Source organism: Eufriesea mexicana, unplaced genomic scaffold, assembly GCF_001483705.2.
Source record: "Eufriesea mexicana isolate 0111107269 unplaced genomic scaffold, ASM148370v2 scaffold7917, whole genome shotgun sequence".
NCBI classification, from domain to species: domain Eukaryota; kingdom Metazoa; phylum Arthropoda; class Insecta; order Hymenoptera; family Apidae; genus Eufriesea; species Eufriesea mexicana.
The window spans coordinates 96,954-119,971 of record NW_016915711.1 but is presented as its reverse complement, the minus strand read 5'-3'; the positions used below and the strand labels follow the sequence as shown (position 1 = coordinate 119,971).

The following is a 23,018-nucleotide window of genomic DNA, read 5'->3' as shown; positions in this document are numbered from 1 at the left end:
GTGAATTAAAAATTTATCTGAAAATCAATCCGATAATTATAATTCAACAAAGGTGTTACATATATATCGTTTTATAGTTAAACTGCATCATGTGTAATAAACTTATCTGCATGTACAATACTTGATACAGTTGATAGTAAAATTTAAATTTTAATTGAAGCGCGCAGTGGCGCATATAAATTAAGCAAGATGAAAAACAACTGCTCGACGAAATATAACTTTATTTCTGTATACATTTATTTCAGCCTTATACAAAATGTTATAACTGCACGCGTAATACGAACTTCCAAACGTATAGTAGTATTGGTCGTGATACATCATGAGAATGGGCGCCCATGTGCAGTTATACGACGCATGCAACAATAAAACTTTACGATGTCTATTTTCTTGTTTTCCTCATACATTTTCCTCATCTTTCTCAAATAAAATTAAGTTCTTGATGCTTCCATACATAATTACACATTGAAATCTTTTGGCGATCTTTACAATTCAACAGAAAATTGTATATTTTTATTACATACATGTAAGCGAATCATTTTTGATTAAAATATTAATTGGGTGACACGATACGAAGTACGTGTTTACAATCATTTTCTCTCAGGTAATATTTTAATCATCATAGATTATTTTCTGTAATGTTTGTGGAAACATTACAAAAAATTTCTTTAATGAACACAATAATAGAAACCCATCACAAAATAGGGAACTACTACAACTATAAGCACACAATTACAAACTACAAGTGCAGTGAACACTTGGCACTTTTTGTAGAGACTGCTATTTAGAACATTAACAAAAAATTATTAGAAGTTCAAGAAATGATTTTCCAAATAATTTCATTTTTCGTTTGAAATTTATTAAATCTTAAATCATCCAATTAAAAAAAATAAATAAATAAAAGGTAAAACGGACAATCAGAAAGAAATTTGTCAAATAGTGATCTTTTTTATTATACACAGTCGTGCGAAATAATTCGCCTTGTATACGGATAATAGTATTACCCTCCTTTTTGCTATATGTTACTTCGTTTGTACAAAATTGATTCACCAAAGGATGATTGACACGACGAATCGTGTGAATAAAACGGTTCCTTAATTTAATCGTTACTAAAGATTGAACTTATTAATTAGAATACTTTCGAATCGTGTGATCCATCCTTGGTGTCTCATGTATACAAGTGTCAGGGCAGGAATATAATAACAGTCAGCGATATACAAAAATGCGATCGGTCATTTAAAAAAATTGAGCTAATCTTAAAATTACACTTATGTTACTTTAGGACACGAATAGGGAAATCGATCGCCGTGTGCGCCAGCCTAGATTCGTCGAACGCAATTAACACAACGGTGAAAGAAAATGATAAAATATAACAAAACGAACACGATTCTTTTACATTCTCACGTTTTGAAAGTTGACGATTAAAAGTTTTGTTTAACATCGTAAGAAATACCTATGCTAACAAAGCGACATCCGATCGATCTTGACTATTTTTTTTTAACGATTTAATGATTAGTTTCTAGTTTTTTCTTGTTTTTTAATCGCACAATATCAAAGCATAATAGTTGAGTCATTCATTAAATTCTTTTTTCTAATTTTTTTTAAATCTTCGTCCATATTCACATTTAAAGATATCATTTCAAACGAAAGTTTGAAATTCCATTTTTTGAGGCCTCCATTTCTTTATTTCTATTTCCTGTCGCATAGATTATGCACGTCCGACCAACAAGCAAATTCGCGTAAGTCGAAGAGAACATATGAAATAATTTCCAGAAAGGAATTAGCTGTTTATAAAGTTCTCTTTTTTTAACATGCTAAAGAAAACTTAAATCTATCGCCCATGATTCATCGTGATAAATAAATTAATTACACAATCTAAAGTTTTACACCTTGGTGTTTCGACCATACTCCAAAATTTGTTTATGATAAAAAAGGAGATACCTGAAAAGGAAAGGTTGTTTCACTGGATCCTTGGTAATGATACTGATGGCATTGATCACAATGCCATGAACTCACCCTTCGCTAGTCAAGACGTCTTTTAATCTTGCTCTCGTGATCAAATGATCGTCACATTTAAACCATTGATCTCTCTGCTGCCGTATGAAAGCAGTGTAATGTCCAGTCTCCAAAGATCCTTCATGATTTATTACCGCAAATAGAGAATATCTATTGTCGCTAAATGCCATGTCTTCTCCATTCTTTGGCAGTCCATCTATCATTGCACTGTTATTATTACCGTTTCGTCTATGTGACATAAATGGTGTCATATCTAATTGTTCTGGGAACGAGATGAACGTAGATATCTTCTTATCCTGAATACTAGAGTGTTCGAATCGTTTTAAGTGAAAGCTGGCCACGATAGGGAGTTGCTTCATCGTCAATTGCTTCGTGCTCTCTTGATACGTTTGACAATTACTACATTTTATTTTTGCGCTAGATCCCAAATGTTCTGCACGTGTGAACCTTTCCAAACAATCTAATAACGAGGTAGGAGGACCAGAACTATCCGAACCCGATGCACTAGCGGCTGGACCCAAATCCAAAGATATATCCCAGAATGGATCTATCGTAGTAGACACTCCGCTAAAAAATTATTACATCAATACAGTCTTTCTTATAATACAACATATGTTAAATCGTATTATGTATTTCGATCGTACTTGCATGCCTGACAAACCACATCACTTTGTAATCCACCAGTAAATATTTGATCAATGATACAGTTACAGTGATGTGGATTATCTTTCACTAAGATTGGTGCTGCTTCACAATGCCTATGCAGAACATCGAGTGTAGCTATAAAGAATTCATGAGCATCCTGCTGTTCATAACCTGCTAAATGTCTAGCATGTGTCCAGATCAAATGGAGAAGTTTGTGAAGCGTCAGTGGTGCTTTGCTACCAGAGTAAAATTCCTGAAAAAGATGGGACACTTCACAGACCAGGCAACGTGTCGGCTGCGGGCAGTGATGACGGTCAGCAAGAAAATAATCTCTTAACAGTGGTGTATGTATAAGTGCTTGCACGATACAGTTCATGAAACATGTACTTCCGAGATTTATAAGCCCTCTTAGACCTAGAAACATAAAATATCAATTAATATACTTCAAATTTTTATTCATAACTACAAATCATATTTCATGTACATATTTTTATATTCTACCTATAGTAGAATTTTCGACCACACGTCTTCTGCGTGGATGTTTTCTTAATAATTCTGCCTCTATCTGTGTTGGTTCCCATGCTCGATAAAATTCTCCAAAGCTTAATGATTTTGCAGATTCACTCCACTGTGATTTAGCAACTCCTAATAACTCTCTATCGTATACGTAATCCCCACATTGGAAGCACAAAATATTTCCATAACAGAGATCAACAGCTATAATATAAAATACATATATTGTCAAAATATATTAAAATAGCTTAATCTACTTTATATACAAAATATATTATGTAACTTATGTTCAATTACCTAAAAAATGCTTTTTTGTCTTTGCATGTTCTTGTATGTGACCTTTTACATAGCAGCCAAAAAATATACAATGAAGACAAGAATGTAGGCGGTCTTTATAGGTCTTACATGTATGACATAAACAACTAACAGCCTAAAAATATAGAAATTATTTATTTATTATATCATATACATAAAGTAAAAAATGTATAAAACTAAAGTGTGTATATATAGATTGGATAAAAGTAGTTCTAGAAAAGAAATATTATTATATATATTTATTTCATACAAAAAGTAAGATGGAATAATTTATTTAATAAAACATCATTATAATTACATTGGATTACAGGCCAATGCAAATATATTTATTGGTCCAACGGTATCAGTAGAATCATAAATCTATAATACCGTTACTTTACGTGAGTAACAAATCTGCTAGAACTTTATACCGGTAGAGTAATTGATACGGCGGCCATTTTTAAATCCATCTTCACAGATAAATCGTCCATGAAAGTAACAATAGAAATTCAAACAAATTACATCGTCAATTTCGTTTATATTTTAATTATTATAACCATTTAGAGGATTAATTTCAATTAGTTTGTTTTAAGTATTATTAATTCAAAAAATATTTTAAAAAGATTATTTTCAAATTAACCTGTTTCAAATCTTAATAACGGAAACATTTTATAATAATAATAATAAAAGGTTATTCCAAGAAAAGAGAAAAGATGAAAAAGAGGAAAGAATAAGAAAGAAATACAGAGGAAATTATTATTAAGCATTTTATAAGTCAATAAAATGCGTACCTAATTTTTTAATGTTTTCAAATCACACAGATGGAAACCGATCGTTGAAACTAAACGTCATATTCAAAATGAAAGACAGAATAATTTTACAAATAAATAACGTATAGAAGACTAAATTTTTTGGCAGATATTTTACCCCTGTAAATGTCCTAAATGCATGAATGCGTAGAAAAGAAGCATGTCACTACTTTTAAAGAGTGATAAACAATATGTACGCATTTGCAAATTGAGTTGTCATTCTGTCTAGAATTTGCATAGCCCGTGACTTAAGAACGCGAATGGCACCACAAACGACAAAGAAAGAGAATAATCTCGCAATTTATGAGATTGTGAATGTTCTTTGTAATTTCTCATTTTTCTAAATCATTTATTTTATTATATACCAAATAAATATAATACGTAGAGTATGATTATGTGATAGAAAATGAGAAACAGAAGAAACACAACACAATATAGAAAGTAGAGGTGAAAACGAAAGATAGAGCGAGACGAAGATAGAACCTTGACCACGGATCACGTAAGAAAAAGATAGTCGCACCTTTCTTACGCGTGCCTCGGTCGACGTGCTGGTCACAAAATAGGAGTGTATCACTTTGTACGGCTGGATACCCTTGGCTGCTTTGAAATTATTCAAGTGTATGCAGCCATGGTCGCTCATCTCAGGCTGGCGTGAGCGACGCTGCCGTGTTTCCTTCTCTTCACCCTGGTAATAGCCGTGCAGAAACTTTGATGCTCGCCGGCCTTTTTCGAAACTAACCACCGAGACGATGACCACGACGAACAGAGATATAACCACCGACGCAATGCAAACAATAGGTCGTCAACAACAAGCACGACTACGTGGAGCGGCTGCTTGACGGCGGCAGCAGCAGCAGCAGCAGCAGCAGCAGCAGCAACGACGACGACGAAGACGACGGAGGCTACTCTGTGCGGGGCGTAGCACGCTGGCCTTGGCAGGAGCGCGCGTGTCGTTGACATGGAAAACCGCGTGAGCCTTGGAAAAAAAGAGCGCAAGGGTTGTCTGTGCAGTGTCGTAGCCAGTCGATCGCTGTCACACTACACCGATCTGTCCCCCGTTGGTTAGAGGCAGACGGTTGAGGGGAAGAGGAGAAGCAGACAGATCAAGCTAGAAACGCGTGAGATCGACCGACCAAATAGATATGATACTTCTTTATAATAACGAGAAACGTGCAAACCACCAATGCTCAAATACGTTAAGCTTTTCCATGAATAGTATCACTTCGAATCTTACGAGTTTCCGTACCCACGTTTTTGACACCCGGGTGCTCACAGACACCAGCCGGTCACTGCAGGCGCCGCCGGTACAAGCCAGCCCCTCTTTGCCCCCACTACTAATTGTAGAACATTCTCAGGGACGACTATCTTAAGGGAACTAAAGGTTCTTTAATTTTTGTTCTATTTTTTATTTTTAAATGTAAAATTATGGAAAAGGGAATGCATTATTCATACTTCATAAACATTCAATTGGAAAAATATTGACAATGTCTAACGAGATTTCAATATTCATTAACCTATAATGCATTTTATGATTGACGAATCGTACGTGATTTTGATTCTTGAAAACAGATTTAATCTAATATCGAAATAACAGATTTCTGCCAATAATGTGTTTTCTACTTTTGCGTATTAACTTGTGATTGGTTGCGTCGTTTGTCTGTTTAAATTTCGCGGTTAAAACCATTCGTTATTTTAAACTGTCATTTTGATTACATTGTTCAGAAAGTAGAAAGCGGATTTACGGTATTGCTTAGAAATAAAATAGATAAAATTCAAGTAAGTAAATAATGTATTATGTAGTTATTATTGTATACAAATTATTTTGTTATCTATAATAATATAGTCAAATAACTTATGATTTATCAATTACAATCGCATAGAATTTAATATTTCATCGCTCACGATAATGAAAATTTTTTCAAGTTTTATTGCTTGTAAAAAATATTATTTTTGTTTATAAAGTAATGTCAACAATTACAAATTTTACATATTTATTTTGCTTTAACATTCGTTTATCTAAATTAAAGGTAAAAAGCTATTTTGGAAATTTTTTACTTCAATTGGAACTGCAGGAAACTGTACACGTCCCTGAAGTTCCCGCTTTCCTAACCCCTCTCACCCTAAAGTAACAGCTGCGCACGGTATTCATACATCCCTTTGGAATCGTATTCCCGGTAGCTTGCAAAAGCAAGACCGCTAACTGATAATTCCTTCGTTGCGTGACCCATTCAGATTTAATGCTATTCTATAGCTTCATTGTCTATCAATGATAGTATATCAATCAGATTAGATTTTGAACAGACTGTAATCTTCTAACCTCAAAGAAGATCAATGATGTATACTCGTATAGTTATTTTTTCATTAAATTTATATTTTATTTTTAATTATAAGATATCGTTTTTTATCTACGAGGTTCTATATAGCGTATATTTGTAAGATTTCGAATAATATATTACTAAATTGATATGTTACGATTTTTCAAAAGAAGATACGTAATTAAACAGCAGATAAAAAAGAATTGTTTTCTACTTGATATTATTTTGATAATGTTTCATAAACTTTTAAAAACTTTCTGTTATGTATTTCTGTTTTACAAATTGAACCTACTATTATCGATTGTACCAAGCCAGATAAAACAGCGTTAAGCTCAGCGTCATCTACCAAGGAACTTAGAAAATATTCAGCGTTCGGTCGGAAAAGTAGAACTAAAATTTGAATAGAGTTTATAGAATATAATTTCTATTTTCAATTATATTACTATAGTAATCTTACCATAGTTTAGATTATAACATCATGTGTATGCGAACAATTTTGTTTTCATCTCATTTTCAACCATAATTTTATTTTTAACATCAAGTTTCTTTTTTCAGAATTTTTAATTTTTCGAATTATTCGAGATATTGATGTATACAAGATTTGATAAAAAATAAAATTGGTCTTATGAATGCCATTACAAAAAGAAACTAGCAAAAATAAAGTAAGATATTTATCGAAGCATGCATCATATATGATGTAATTATGTAACTTACAATTAAGAGTTACTTAAAGTGATAATCGAAGAAAGAATTCAAGGACTGTTAACATCTATCTCTTTATTAATAAGACATAATTTACATAAACACTATATAATAGCGACATTACACTCTAATACACAAAGTAATAAATCATTATCGGTACGAGCGATGATACATCTTTCACTTGAATTTATGTACCTCTACACTATGCATTGTACAGGGTGTTCCACAAGCAATGATCAATTCTACGTGAAAAATTAAATTTTTTCGTATAAATCTCTCATAAAGTATCAAGATAATTTATATTGGGACTGATCATACGTTTCTATTTGCAAAAATAACTTTCACTGCTATAAGTTATCATATATATGACGAATTTTGAGAATTAATTTTCACAAAAAGAAAGACTAGTACAAAAAAATTTGTTTTCATATTCATTCTATTTTTCACGCAGAATTACTATTGGTGTCATTAATTAAAGAACACCCCGCGTAGTTTACTACTATAGAAAATATATATTAATCTTCTTAGTGTATAGATTTATTAATATGTAGAACGACGTCGAAATAACATAATTAACGTACTTCTGTTCGATTTCGTTTCGTTTCTCGAAAATCTACTGATCGAACATTATCATAACAGAATTGTTAACGTATCAATCATTATCTAACGTGTAACTTTTCTTTGTAGGTTTAAGCGAATGGAATAAACAGGAAACGATACTACAATTACATGTAAAGCGTTCCAACCTGAAAGTCAGCTGTAATCAGGTTCAACTGAGCGAGACCCTCGACGAAACCAAACGAAACCTCAACCAGCCTCTCTCGTAATAGAAAGCATACTTACAAATCTACTGTACGATAGAACACTTTGCCGTGTACTGTCAACACCCGTTTCCGTTGTCAAAAAGCGCCACGAAGGCTGCTCTTGACTAGAATTCCGGAAGACTGATCAACCATTGTAACTTTATAACTGTTTATAGAATTTGATATTTCATGATATTATTCTATCTCGAATACTGATTAATTGTCTAAGAACAGCATGCTGTTAAGTGTATAGCTCTGTGGAACATGTTTTACAAGCAAAGCTTTTCAAACAAACGGAGTCAATGCTTATTTGCATTCCTTGATCGTTCGTTAAATATACAATCTTACGTTCTTAATATTCGTCCATCATTCAAATTTGTTTCATCCAATTCGATGGTTAAATTAATACAATTCGCGACATGTGCCGATGTATAATCGGCACTTAAATACAGTTAGTTAGTATTATGCTGTAACGTGTTTAATTTTAGCCAAATTTTTGTCGACCGGTCTTCCTGGACTTTTCGGTTAGCGCTTAATCATCCGACGAGCGAATAGAAACCGTCCTGTATAACACTGAATTCCATCTGTAAAAAATCTCTCTGTCTCGAAAGACATTTGATACTTTTCTTTATCGTGCGATGATATCATTTGTTATAAATGCAATTGATCGTTGACATTCGTTTTGAAGCTTAGTCATTTGCATTTCTATATTTAATTTATGACTCATTTTATGGATTCACTGAAATATTTTTCACCTGTACTGCCATCAACCTCTCTTTCACAAACGTATAGAAAGCACAAATGCTTATAGCAATATCGTATAGCAATTTTTTAAATAATCACAGAAGTTTTAATCTTTATATCTTTATGTTTCAAACAGCACAGCGTCTCAAAAGGACACGAAGATATCAACAGCAAGCTAAAGGTTTCCGAAACTTTATCTTTCATATTCCTTCTTGATCTTCATCCTGGACTGAGCAAACTGAAAAATAGGTATGATTCAAGTTAAAGAACCGAAAGCACCAGGTGCTCACCGATGATTCGCAGATTGGAGCAATTAATCTCAGGTGCAGTGAGTTTTCTCGACGCAGTTTTGTAATCTTCCGAGCCTCTCCCTGGGCGTTCGTTGACTCGTGGTTCAGGGCTAGGTCCCGGCTCCGTTTGTGACGCGTAATAATGTGCGTGCGGCTCACTTCGCAGCAAAACTGGGACGCTGTGTGCTGAAAGAAAAGACAATTGTGGGAAGAGAGGCTGAAAGCGAGATTGCCGCGACTCTTCTTCGTCGAACGTCTCTGAGTTTCCTTTTTTTCGAGCGACCGTGTCGGACTTGACGCTGATGGAACTTCTCGATAAGTTGTATGTACTTTTCCTTCAATTAGCAAATACGCTTGAAAACGCGAATTCTAGGCACGTTCTATGCCGTATGAAACATTCATTTCACACTGGCATTGTATCTGTTTAATAGTCTGCCTCTGAACGTGATAGTTCTGTGCTACTGAATACAAGTTTCAGACTATCCTCCTGTTAGCGACTAAATTAAAAATTTAATAAACTTTGTATAATTTTTCAGGCTTTATCGAAGCTCTAGGAGACTATCAGCATACGTTTTCCATACTGTGTTCCTATGTATTGAATATGCGGTATCAGTGAAGATAGTCCTAAATTTCAGGTCAGTAGTAGACATACACGACTCGATATTTTATTCGTCTAATTTACTAATTTATGATAGAAACGTTCGCACGATAAAGATGCTTTTATGCAAAAGAAGAATCAATGTAAATTTCTAACAAGATGTTAGGACCGATGCATCGTGAAAGGGAGTAATAATTGCAAGCAATAAATGCCGTGAAATGGCGGAAAGTTGCGTTCACCAGCAGTTACAGACAAATGACTCATAACGCCACGTTTTCCAACGGAACGCGGTATACAGTTTCAATTCATCGTCTCAAATAAGGCCATATGTATTAAAGCTACTCGTTACATGTTACATGCGTAGTGTATACATTAATTATACATACATACATACATACATACATATAGTATAGTATACGTATTCACAGTTTGATTCGTAAGGCGACAAGGCTAAGGTACTATAAATTCATCAAACTTTGTCTTTCTCCCTTTTCCCTAGTCAGTTAATAACGAGAAAATAAGGGACAAAATTAGGTAGCTCCTTTGCATCTGTACAAATTCGCGTAAGACCCATCGTGCACAATTTAGTTGCAAATAGAGCGATTATGTCATAAATAACAAAGATAATTAGCAATTACCGTCATGTCGACATCGTAAGCTAATACGGTATTGGACTGATAATAAATGACCGCTTCTCTGGAAATGAATCCTCTGTGACCCACATATGTATGTTCCGTGTCTAAAAAGAAGCTAATGCATGACACGATAAAACAATAAGCTGGTAATTTATGTTCACACACTGATTAAAGTAATTAGAGACTCGACAAATACTTGATTGAATATTTAGCTTTTATATCATCGAATGCCCTTTTTAATGATGGGATTATATACATTTCGATGCCTCGAATAAATTTAAACAGTGTAGGCTATTGTGTTGCCTTTTTCCTGACTTATTTCAACGCGAATTTATTTAAAAAACAGAAACAATAAGTAGCACGTGCCGTATGGAAGATCACAATTATTTTAGGACTTAAAACACAAAATCAAGGAATGGAATGTTATCGATATCGCGTTACAGAGGATGAATTTCTCGAATCGAAATGACCAATGCCATTCATTATCATAACTCTATTGTTAGTTCCCGAGTTGTTTTTATCTCACCGAACTATGATCCCATTAAACTCATGCTCGTTGATATTTTTTTCTCTTTTAAGGGACAAGTCCTCGATGGCCGATACTTTCATCGATAATACCTATCATCGATAATGGCTTTCATGGCGGTCGTGACAAATGATTCATCTTCCTTTCAACCCTCCACGCGACACTTAGAAGCACAACGTGGTTGACTTCTTCCAATTTCCCTTTCAAGACATGTAATCGGACTGAAAGTATCTCAATTTGACCGACAGATTTAATAGTCCTCATTGACGATGTTAATTCGAGGTTAATTAAGTGCTCATGCGATGGTGTCGCGGAGAAAGTTTTGCGCCGTATAAAAATGTAATTTTCTTTTGCTCAGCTACTGCGATCTGAGTTAACGTTCTGCAATTCAATTAAGTGTCCTGATTAAACAGCAGGATAACACGTACAGAAAATGAACACCGATAAAATTATTAATGTTTAATGCTCGGAGTGAAAGTTCTGTTGCTTCGAAGTATGATTTCTTCTTGTAGAAGGTACATTGTTACCGTAAAACATTGTTTTTATTATTGATAGCTTCGTTTTAAAATTTTAGTTAAAAATCAGAAATATTAAGCCGTTGTTGAGGTTGGAAAGAAAAATAGATACGTTATTGTTTATCGCTATAAAGACCACTATGCAGAAACGCTTATCGGTAGCTCTATCGATAATTTGCCGGAGATCAATCTCGTTCTCGTTTCTCTTCGATGATAATCTCGAAGATAGCAATTGCAATCAAGATGACATCGAGTAGATGCGTTTCTCGGCAGTCTTGAAACTCGAGAAATCTACTGTTTCACTTTAAATTGTTACTTGTCGGATTTAATGTGATCGCATAATCCAATTATTCCTTGGTTGGTAGGATTCATCAGCTTTGCTTCAACAACGCCGATCTACAAGTTTCTTCACAAATTATACATGATTATAAAGTGGATCAAAACCTTTGTTTTATCCAAAATCATTTGATCATTCAAGGCCACTTTCTCCACCATGGAAGTTACATTTATAGAGATTCAGCAATCTTCTGGAACAATGATTCTTCCAGCTAACATTTGTAACAGATATGCTTTAAAAATAGGTACCTATGGAAATAAATTAAAATATGAAAACGCTAGAAAAGCAGAAAATATAAAGAGGTATAGTACTCAGTGACCCCGAATGGCCAAGCAATTTTAGGTCCCTGCCTTTTTGCCGTGACTGCAAACCGTCTAAGGTCAGAACTTTAAACATTCAAGGCCACCAAAAACACTGGACGGGTCGTCTGTATGTTATCTAACTGAAAGGATAAAACGAATGTCTTTGGTATACCCGAGCATATTTGAAGACAAGAGAACGAGGGAACAAGAGAGGGAGAAAGACGTTACTGTATGACGAAAGCCAACAGAATAGTTAATCCGGTAACCATGGCGAGGTTAATCTTATTTGCAGCTGAAGTGGGTATCTCCGGCTGCTCTGGCGCAGTTCCGTTCTCCAAATACTGATAGTTCTTGACTCCAATTCTTGTTCTGACTACTCGATAATTCGGTATACTGATGTTGACTTTGTTATTCAATACATTTTGCAGGGAATTGGTGACACAGTAAAAGTTACCATCCTCATCGAACGCAAATGTATCCGGCCACTGCATCCTTTCATGATCTCTGGAAATCACTCTTTGTCCGGTGGTGAACGAGGTAGACATTTTGGTATCCCACATAGCCACGGCATCATCGGCCAATAGACCAAAGTACAGTATCCCCTTTGCTGACATAACCATTCCATCAGTTTGAGAATTTTTCCTTCCTAATTCTTTAACGTAGCCATCCACATTTTCTATGTTATTCTTCAGTACCCACGTTGACATAGAGTACAGATGGAACGAAGACAATGGTGAGTAATATACTTGTCTTTCTTTACTATTTGCTGGAGATAGAGCGATTCCATCGACAGGTATAGGCATATTGATATGGCTCTTAGAGATCATAAATTTAACAGCTTCGGGTTTAATTTTCATAGAGTCGTGTCTAATTTTCCATGAAGTATTGTTTCTCAAGGAATAAACGATTATACCTGGATCCTCACGGCCACTGTCTGTAATATATGCCATACCACCATCTTCATGATCCAGGACAATGTCATTTAGGTGAGCGGTACCATGACGAGCCACGTCTGTGGGGAACTCGTAAGTTCGCAGAACCTCACCGTTCTTTTCGAGATCTAGAATCACCAGCCTTGGTGGACAAGTGGTTTTTACCTCCACAGACAAAGGTGACATTCTTCCAGAGTCGAGTATCCACATACGTCCTATGGGGTCGATCTCCATACTCTGGACCATCTGGAAGGCACTGCAGTCACCAACTTTCTGCATCTCCCAGCTGGGGAAAGCCTCCAGCTTAGGAGCAGTGATCTGATTCATCGGGGTTGCTGAAGTTACTCCCAGAGTCACGGGTACTCCTTCCTTCCATCGTGGTACTGTCAGGTACATTTTACCTTTCCAAAACTTGATGCCGGCTATGAAATTATTAGCTGGAATGTAATCGCCATGAGTAATCGCAAACTGTTGTTCTTCTTCTGTTGGCCACATCACGTCGATCGTGTTCCACTGAAAAATCACTTGGAACGGATCGTGACACCTTGTCACGGTGATGAGGATTAGCAAGAATGCAAGAGTCTTCATTTTCTACACTTTATTTGGTCACTTTACGTTCTTCTATCACAATCTATCTCACTTTTCTTAGTCTAATCACGTGGCAGGAAGAGGCGAAGACCCGTTGACAATCCAGTTGAAAACTGATACCCGGAACAGGAGTGTTCGTGGCCCGGCAAGTGTCGCCAGGGATCCGGAAGAGTGTCTATTCTCGTCGGCGAACCGGTGTAACGAATATTTCGTGCGTACCAACTGTGTTGGTTGGCCCGCTTTTGTCAATTGACTGTTCAACACTGACCACCAACCATTACGTAGTCGCTGTGTTCTGCAAATGGTCTCAGTGGCAGCCCATCACGCGGAGACGATCGCGGTTTGACTGACGAAGACGCGGAGCGTCGCTTAGAGAAGCGTCGTCTCCCCACCCGACGCCGTGTATTTACACACTACGATCATTTGTGCACGTGCACACATCACACGTGTAATTGTACGTGAATAGAGATGCATGTGGGTATGTGTGTGCAACAGGAACACCCAGCAAGGTATCCCCCCGTAATCTCCACGTGAAACGTAGCTTAGCTACTTAATCGTGCCGATGATGCATCGTGGAAATGCAAATTAACATTCCTCTTTGAATCAGTATTCGTCATTGCGAGCGGTTCTTGCATCCTACTTTGAATTCGTTTTTTTATCGAAGCGATTAGTTTCATAACGAAGTGCATACACGTAATCTCGTTTTCACGCTGATTTACTCCAAAACACGCATAACGAATTACACAATTATCACTTTTGCTTGGTATCTTTCCAGTTCCAAGATCTAAAATGAGATTGCAATATCGTTCTTTTTTCTCAATTATAGATTTCTTGTCTTAATCGATCTATGAATATTTAAAGACGCGAATGAAAAATGCAATTTCACGATCAAACCGAAGAATCATAAATTCCTTCTTAGAGAACTTTTGAAAATGTTAACATATTTAACTTATATTTTACTCTTTATTTCTTTCTCCTCCGCCGTAATTTATTCTAATCAAATAGTCGGTACATTGGTTTAAAACTGACCCATGATTCTCAGCCAATTTCCAACTGTTGATTAGATTAATAATACCCTTCTTAGAATCCTACGGTTTTCTTCGCTTATATTCATTGTTAGGCTAAACGAAAGACGGTTGAGGCTGAAATGATACTCGGACCGGTGTTGTAAAGCCGGATCTATTTGAAAAGGAAACGCTGCAAAGGGTGAGCTTAGAAAAGACTAACTACGCGTCGCTTTATCTTGCCCAAGATGATCCCAAAAAATCGATTCAACGGTCGCTACTTCGTACTGTCCCTTTGAACAATTATGCTACCCCGAATTTCGTTGGACTCGTTTTTTTTCTTAGTAAAGAAAGAACGTTTTATCAGAGTGTAACGCAATGAAAGAACAAGTTGGATAGAATTTATAATTAACCATACGTAAATGGAGCTCTGTAATAGAAGAAACTTGCCTTCTGGTTATTGTGTATTTTAAAAGCAATGTTATCTATTTCAAAACAGGTGTCAATTCGAGCTATTGGTCACAATATTAATACTTTATGGCTGTCCAAGTGACCGCATGCTGATCAGTTTTCTCACTGCATGATCCATTGATCTCGACCAAGTAAAATAGATTAATGAATGCATCGGATAACAGTTGCAAGTGATACTCACACTATGGTCTACGACACCGTTACCATCAGATTTTTGGAATATTTGAGATTGTTTTAGGTGTGTTTAAAAATCCACCAGAATTCACCAAATTGATCATTTTAATACTATACTTATCTTATATTTAATACCATTTTACTTTGTTCTAGGACAGATTTTTACCATTGTCATTATTTTCTATTAAAGAAGGACTTACAATTGGAGAATAATATACAATTGGAAAATAATATATAATGACGTAGATGCTTATTTGGGAAACTACACAGCTATTAAAACTTTGGTACCTTGATGTAATTTTCAAAAATAGGCCTGATCGTAACTGCTGTATGATTGACAATTCTACGGGTCGATGAATAGATGATGCGTGTCGTATTTTTGAAGGCGAAACGGCGGCGCGCGTGAAAAGCATACAATAATGTTTTGGCAGACGTTCCAGTATCTATAAAAATTCATCATGGATATAGAATTCGTGAACACGTGTACGAATTGTGACAGGAATCGTCTATAAAGCTAACATCTTTTCGACTTACGTTTCAACTAGTTTGATAAAAGTAGATTCTGATCGAAATAAAAGACATAATCAGATGACGTTGCATCTAAAGTACAGCTTTAAATTATAGGAGAAATAGAGAAGAGTAAAAATTAGATAAATTACGAAGGTCATCGCTGGCTATTATTCATGAAAAAAGTTTCATTGGATAATGCAACTGTGATGTTAAACCGGGCATAACTGTTGACTCATGATCCTGTGATGTGTAACATAATATAATAACAGTAATAAAGTATGTGTGCAATACTAGCGTAGCTGCAATAGGTGTCGACCATTTGAATTATAGTCACCAAAGTACTTACATACTTCTAGACATCCGTAGGACCATTCTTATTCATTGTTTTCATGCTTTATAGCATCTTGTAATGCTTGCCACGTTTCTACAATTATATAATGTATATGTTTCATGCTGAAAGCGTCATAAGAACGCAATCAGTCAGACGTTAGTCAATCGTAGAGAAATGTTTCACAATCGTAGAATAGAATTACTCGAATGGCCTTGATCGTTGAATCGAATATTTTTCAATCTTCTGTTGTAAAAAACAAATGCCTTCGAAGTTTCCTGATATTTTAGATCTGCAAAACATTTTTCAGCAGTGTATTTTCCTGGCTTAGACGTTACTAGAATATCTTGGATTTTTTACAGTATTTTGAGATCATACTTGATTTGCGATTTTAATTTATATATGCTGTATGACTTATTTATGAGGCGACTGTCTAACGTAAACCTAACAATCTTTCACGAGCAACTAGCATGGTAGATATTATTGGCATGTTCATTATTTTATACCGTTATACTCAGTGACCAATCCTTTTTCGTTTCATCGTCCATTGATCTCGGCTTAAAGCGAAATTTATAGTTTCTTTGACAAATATTGCAAAGAATTATTATTGTGTCAACCCTGAAAAGTCTCTTAAGATACGATTTTAAATATTAAAAATCAAGAATATTTTGCCAAGTATTGTTTTTCTCCGTTACATTCGCTTTCTATTTCACGTCTCAAATTTGCAAGTTCGACTTGTCTATTAGTGCATCAGTGGTAAGATTATACTCACTCCACTAAGTATCCTAATGTACAAATATTTTTAAACATTGCACACAGCTGAACATAATCTTGACTATTTCGTGTTTCAGATTGAGACATAGAAATAATGGTCAAGTTGAGGGAAATAATTGGGAGAAGTCAAATGAGTCTCGGGAATCAGCACACCGCATTAACATGCAAAGAACTGGGCTAACGGGAAGGTCGGAATTACAGATTTATGCTAATTTATAACTTATTAATATTGCCGATGCGATTTGGTCGCAGTTGACCAGCAGATACTGCGCCATTTTCAGAGCTTAGAAGTGTTTAACGGACGTGCAAGAATGTTCGTTTAATTGACACTCGTTTCTCCTCGTGTATTACAATCAAGTTCTCATTTATTGTTAGCTACTATAATAGCACCCTTGCATTTTATTCACCACCTAACGGTTTTCTCATTGCGTATAGTTGAACATCGTTTTTACATATATTTAAGTTTTACTAAAAATATTCTTTTCTTTTTCAGGTCGAAACTTTTCCATATTACCTGACAAACTGATTATTAACACATTGCGAAATGATAATTGTTATCCGAGACATTCAAAGAATGTGAACAAGAAGTAGAAGCACGCTAAATATCATCGTTATTTTCCGTCCAACGCGTTTCCCTACGTCTATCTTCATTCTCGAGTAAACATTGCATCTTGGTAGCCTTCCACGAGCCTTTTGCAGATCCTTTTCTCGAGATGCCGTCATGGCACCTACTAGATCATAATGGGTGAGTCTGTAAATGTGGTGAAGGGAGCCTCCTTCGAATCATCATAATTTCGTGAATTATAATATCCACAATAAAATTGTATCAATGTAGATATTATTGGCTCATGTGAATGTCACAAATTACCATCGTCATTGACTCAATAACCTAACTGGTATTGTTAACCAAGAATCGAAGTGACTCACTCGTAGCTTAGCATTTTAAGTAAGGTCTTTCATCCTTCAAATTATAAATTAACATTTCAAGTACGCTAAGTTCGAACCTGGTGTATTACCTTATTAAGTTCTTTGTAGTCTAAAAAAATTTATGTTATGTTTTATTAATGTATTAATTGACATGACCTTTCTGGAAAATCACCAGGATTAATATGCTAATAAACACAAGCATTATGCAATAACGCAGTTGACACAACTGTATGTATTCAGAGCTATGAAAGCATATATACCACAGCGAATGTCCGTAGGCTTGAAAATAATCAGCGGCCTTGTGATTTTATGTACGTCGACGCAGTTTCACATCCTCTGTGAGTTGGTTGCATTCACGGCTGAAAATTCCGTGTCATGGCCCACTTTTTTCCTTCATTTTCATTAACGTTAACTGGACAGATTCGGATTGTTTTTCCATTGAATTGTAGTGTCACGGTATAGCGTATGTTTTGTCAATTCCTCTTACTCATTGCTCGTTTCCTCTTTACTCATCTCCTTACTAATTCCAGGCACGGAATATTCACGGTCACAATCAACTACAACCTTCCCAGTGGAGCTTTCACTTTGAGTCGTATCTATATGTCTTTCCTGTGAAGAATATAAGAAGAAAATTTAAAAATGACAAAAGTTCAAATTTGTTTGATCAAGTTCATCGAAAAATACGCTTATGCAACGGCTTGGAAATACCGTTACATCAAAGATTCGACGCTGTGAATCGTAAACAGCACGTGTGGCTAATGTAGCGCCATGTATGTGAACAGAAGACGAATTGCTCGAACACAATGGAGATAAATTTTGCTACTCGTGACATCGACAAGAAATTATTCGGATCCATCCATTGGTAACCTGCTGTTAGAGTCGACAGTATTCCTTTTTTCCCAATTGGCCGATTCTTTCCCATCTGAACTCTTCACTTCCCTTCTGCATCAAAACTAAAAGTTCGATGAGCTCGAAACAGGACAATTCATCCTCGATAGCGTCAGATTGCACTCGTATATCATAGGAAAGTTTCCGTATTAAAACCCACTAACAAGATATCTGAGGATTACTTATTTCTTTTTCTATCTATGAAATTTCATCGTATTTTAATACCATCTCGATAACAAGCATTATGGCTTTATATAAAAAATGTAAGTTACACAATTGTTCTATATACAGCGATAAAATTTTGTTAAGGATCATCTTAGATATAATTTTAATTCGTTATCATTTATTTATCACATTTTCTTCAGGCAAGGTTACAGTGCTTCATTTCATATTAGGAACACAGGAATCGGAGCCGAAGGTCGATGAATAATATTCCACGTATTGTCCAAGTGTTGGACCTGATTCTGCCACGGTTAGCATGCAAGCCCATAAACGGGAGAAATGGGAAATGGCGCGGGAAATAAGTCAGGCTGATTTAACGAGCATAAATGTGCGAGCTAGCATATCGGCAAAGGCCGCGCCCTGCGCATCCGTTTCCCAGTAGCCTACTAAAATCCACGTTCTCTCTGTACGTCGTGGATGAAAATAACACCATCGAAGCAGGAGGAGAAGCTAGGTGGTTTATGGATTAGTAACGCGAAGAGGAAGGTGGGCTGAAGGAACGGTATCGTTTCTATCAATAGGTCAGACCAAGGAAAAGAGCTATATTCGATTGAAATCAGCCGATTGTTGGACGATCGCCTTTCTTATCGTTCCCAATCTTCACCTAATGGATATTGTACGAGTTGTAGGCATCGCGTGTCTACCACTAGAAAGGGGAATTTATATTTATTGTCGATATGTCTTGTAATTTTCTTTACATTAATTATAAATTAATGCAAGTAAATTGATATTGAACTTCTCACGGTAAGAAAGTAATTGTACGAGTAAAGGTAATATATAATCTTGTTCATTACTTAATGGATTTAGAGGTTCCCTCCTTGATACAAACTTTACTTTACAGACACACTGCATTACCTTTGATTTTAAGCATCCAAAACCGTGAAATCATTGGTCAGTGATTTTCATTGGGGCAACAATTTTTACTGAACCGGAAGTAACACGCAAGAATTGTGCTTCCGGTGTTTTTGAACCGCTGAACTTTTCAAATGATTTCCAAGTGCCGACCAGTGGCTAAAGAGGTGTGTCAAATCTGTTCGAATTCATGTCAACTTTACTCTTTATCGTGGATGCGTAATTTGATTAACTTAACAGACAAGGAAGTGGAGAGTGGAACATCAACCACGAGAACAAAGGGTAACTTTCACGCAGGCATTGGTCGTTGGCATCATAGAATTTAGAGTAATGAAAGCACGACGACGTTAAGCGATTCTTAGATCACGTGAGGCATACCATCAGTGGAAAGTATATCTTTCATCAGAAAAAAAGCTTTTTACAAATGAAACTTTTAAGTATTTCTTCCGTGACACTTTTTCGTGTATTTTTCAATAATCTATAACACTGATGTTTTTCCATTTCAGTTGTTACGATACTTTTTAAATATTTGTTAAATATCAAACCGATAAGCTTATTGCTTAGATCAATATCTCCATGATATTTTTAATTGTGGAAATACCAGAGAAGTGACACGTATCTCTCCAATATTCTCGGTGGATGATAATTCAGATCGTAGTGTCACACATCACGGAAAGCGAAGCGACGGCTTCACGATAATATTGTTAGCACCAATGCGACGAGAAATTAGCACGGCGATAATACATGGCACATCGTGTGATAAGAAGTTTTCGTAGCATTCGATTGCCAATCGTATCTCCGTAGTATATACCATAAAGGTTACGTCTAAACGAACTTAAAAAAGAAAAAAGAGTAAAACTGGGACAAATGACGCCTTTAGCTAGAATCGTTTTCACTTACGATTCAACTCATTTCGCACTCAATTAGCGATCACGACTATGAACTCTCTGTATGGAACTTCTTCGCAAGTGACTGTGTTCTAAATTTTCTTTAATGTACTTTGGACGGATCACGACATATTTCAGATTTTCAATCTCTTCCCTGGTGTCTTACGAAAAGTACGGTAATTTTTCAAACGTCATTTTAAAATCATTTCTAAGGTTTTATTCGATTGAGATTCATTTTATTAAAAGAAATGCACTATCGACACGTTCCGTTCTTCATCGTCACGTGACAAAATTGCTGGTCGGAAATTACTGACCAACTAGCTGGTGATAATACGACAAACGAGCACGTTTGCAAACGTTGGGCGTGTTAACTCTCCGATTGGATCATTACCGCTTCGAAGCCCAAAGCGGGAGAGACATTTCGACGCTTCCAGAGATTTTCACGCTCCACCAGGGAACGCAGACCGTTTAATCAAATTGAACGACGTTTCGTGGGAGACTATGTAACACGTGGGAAATATTCAGTGAGCTCTAATTTCGAGGTAACTAACTTCCACCGATTATAAGTAAACGAATTAAAAATTCTGTATTGATCGTTAATTGCATTTTACAGGAATCAAATGATGTTTCAATTTAAAATTCATCCCTTGAAAACGTACCCTGATAAACGAAACATTCCATGAACAAATAGAATTAACACGTAACTTCTCGGATAGAATACTCGGTATGACACGATGTTAGTTTGATTAAGATTAAAATACTTCGATCGTAAGGAACTTTGCATATGTAGAACCTAGAACACATTTTCTCGGGAGCAGTGGGTCACCTATTCTAGTCAGCATGATGTCGGCTAGATGAAATCATAGATCGACGGTTACCATAACGACCAACGGTTCTTCCTTTATTTTCCTACCCCAACATAGTATTCCAGCTACAGATCCCCTGGCCCTTCTGTTCTGTGCGATTATAGGCTGAGTTTCTCCATTCAGAACCCCCCAACGTTCTATATTTTTTCAGTTTTCTATCCTGCTGCCTGTTCCTGACAATTCACCAGCAGATTTCGTTACGACCGAATGACGAGGGAAATATAGCAACGATTGGTGAACCGGTAATAATATTTCAGTCCATATTCACGATCGATTCCATCCTCGAAAACTCATTTTCAACCCTCCATTAATGGGATGGAGTAACAGGTACTGTAATTCGTCTGAAATAATAAATTTACAAGAAATTTATTCGCAATTTTATTAACAAAAAAAAGTATTTTCTTCTCCAATTCCTTTTTTTCAGAAATAACTTTTTAAAATTTATGCAGAAAAGAGTTGAATGTTGAAACCCACAGATGTACGACACACCTTGGGAAAATTATAATTTAATTTTTACTATAAACAAAACAAGAGAAATTTATAAAATGTATAACATCCTCGCATATCTGTGTTGCCCTATTTTTTAAATCGAGAATCGCACACAAATTATGGTACGTTCAAGAATATCCTTTAAAAGTCCTCGACACGAAACTGCAAATGAATATCGAGGACTTTAGGTATCAAACATTCAACAGAGAAACAAGTACGAAGAAAAATCGTCTCATAGCTTTGGCTTTACGTGAGTGCACTTTAAAGGAGGTCGCTCTACCATGATATATTTTCGCCACAGCAGTCGTCGTTGCACGTATAAGGAAATAACTTGGTGCTTTTACGCAATAGGCAAACACATGAACATGTGAAAAAATATTCAAAGACTAAAGTAAGCGAGACCTTGAAGACGAAAACCGGCTGTGTTGTTTAAAAAAATGCCATCTATCTTGGAATGTTGTCGTTCATATCATAGTACAACGATGCTTCACAATCCTTACGCAACTTTCTCCATTTTACTTGCATAAAATTGCATCGAGTCAATTTCAATGTTTTCTCCTCCACGATTGATTTCTTTTTCTTCGTTGATTGGAAAATAGTACAAAATCTGAATGATAAAAATCATGAAACCAAGTTTCGATGAAAATGCAAACTTCTTAACTGCATGGAAAATCCAATGAATCCACGCAAATAACTTTCATTTTTATTATCATACACTTCATCGTTGCACTTTAAGGATGTGACTGATGAAACATCGTGTTTATTGAAATTAATAATGAAGTAATTGAAAGTACGTCGCGATTTTATTCCAACGTGAAAAGAGAGAACGATTGTTTTCCTCTTGTGTCGTACTCATCCACGACTAGAAGTTTTCCCATGGAGAAAATCTATTATTTTCTTAAGTACGCTCTGTCAAAACGCGAAGACACGCAATTGTATAACAGATTTTCATTTTACGTAACGAGTATAATAAAACTGCCAGCAATGATTCATCCTCCAGTCAAAGTCAAAGAATCAATCTGATATAGTTTCACCTGTTAATCGTGTTGTATCGTATATATATGA

General features: G+C 35.8%; 2 protein-coding genes and 3 long non-coding RNA genes across 5 annotated transcripts; 3 read left to right on the top strand and 2 right to left on the bottom strand.

Annotated features, from left to right (window-relative positions):
* Positions 1–1,613: 1,613 nt before the first annotated feature.
* On the bottom strand, positions 1,614–5,597 carry not (ubiquitin carboxyl-terminal hydrolase nonstop). Its single transcript, XM_017907382.1, has 6 exons — positions 4,795–5,597; positions 3,469–3,601; positions 3,160–3,375; positions 2,658–3,072; positions 2,014–2,580; positions 1,614–1,938 (listed from the first exon to the last, which is right to left on the bottom strand). The coding sequence occupies exons 1-6, from the start codon at positions 4,912–4,914 to the stop codon at positions 1,881–1,883; spliced, it is 1,509 nt and encodes a 502-aa protein (XP_017762871.1). The 5' UTR covers positions 4,915–5,597; the 3' UTR covers positions 1,614–1,880.
* Positions 5,598–9,231: 3,634 nt separating this feature from the next.
* On the bottom strand, positions 9,232–14,071 carry LOC108552744 (protein yellow). Its single transcript, XM_017907399.1, has one exon. It carries the CDS (start codon positions 13,559–13,561, stop codon positions 12,266–12,268), a length of 1,296 nt encoding a protein of 431 aa, XP_017762888.1. The 5' UTR covers positions 13,562–14,071; the 3' UTR covers positions 9,232–12,265.
* A 2,844-nt stretch (positions 14,072–16,915) lies between these two features.
* On the top strand, positions 16,916–18,318 carry LOC108552740 (uncharacterized). The gene is made up of 3 exons (XR_001890581.1): positions 16,916–17,010; positions 17,316–17,567; positions 18,280–18,318. It is a non-coding gene; the product is annotated as an uncharacterized LOC108552740 (long non-coding RNA).
* A 1,079-nt stretch (positions 18,319–19,397) lies between these two features.
* LOC108552738 (uncharacterized) lies at positions 19,398–20,073 on the top strand. The gene is made up of 3 exons (XR_001890580.1): positions 19,398–19,629; positions 19,701–19,878; positions 19,952–20,073. It is a non-coding gene; the product is annotated as an uncharacterized LOC108552738 (long non-coding RNA).
* A 562-nt stretch (positions 20,074–20,635) lies between these two features.
* Positions 20,636–22,316, top strand: LOC108552736 (uncharacterized). The gene is made up of 5 exons (XR_001890579.1): positions 20,636–20,769; positions 20,845–21,140; positions 21,212–21,322; positions 21,616–21,791; positions 21,889–22,316. It is a non-coding gene; the product is annotated as an uncharacterized LOC108552736 (long non-coding RNA).
* The last annotated feature ends 702 nt before the right edge of the window (positions 22,317–23,018 follow it).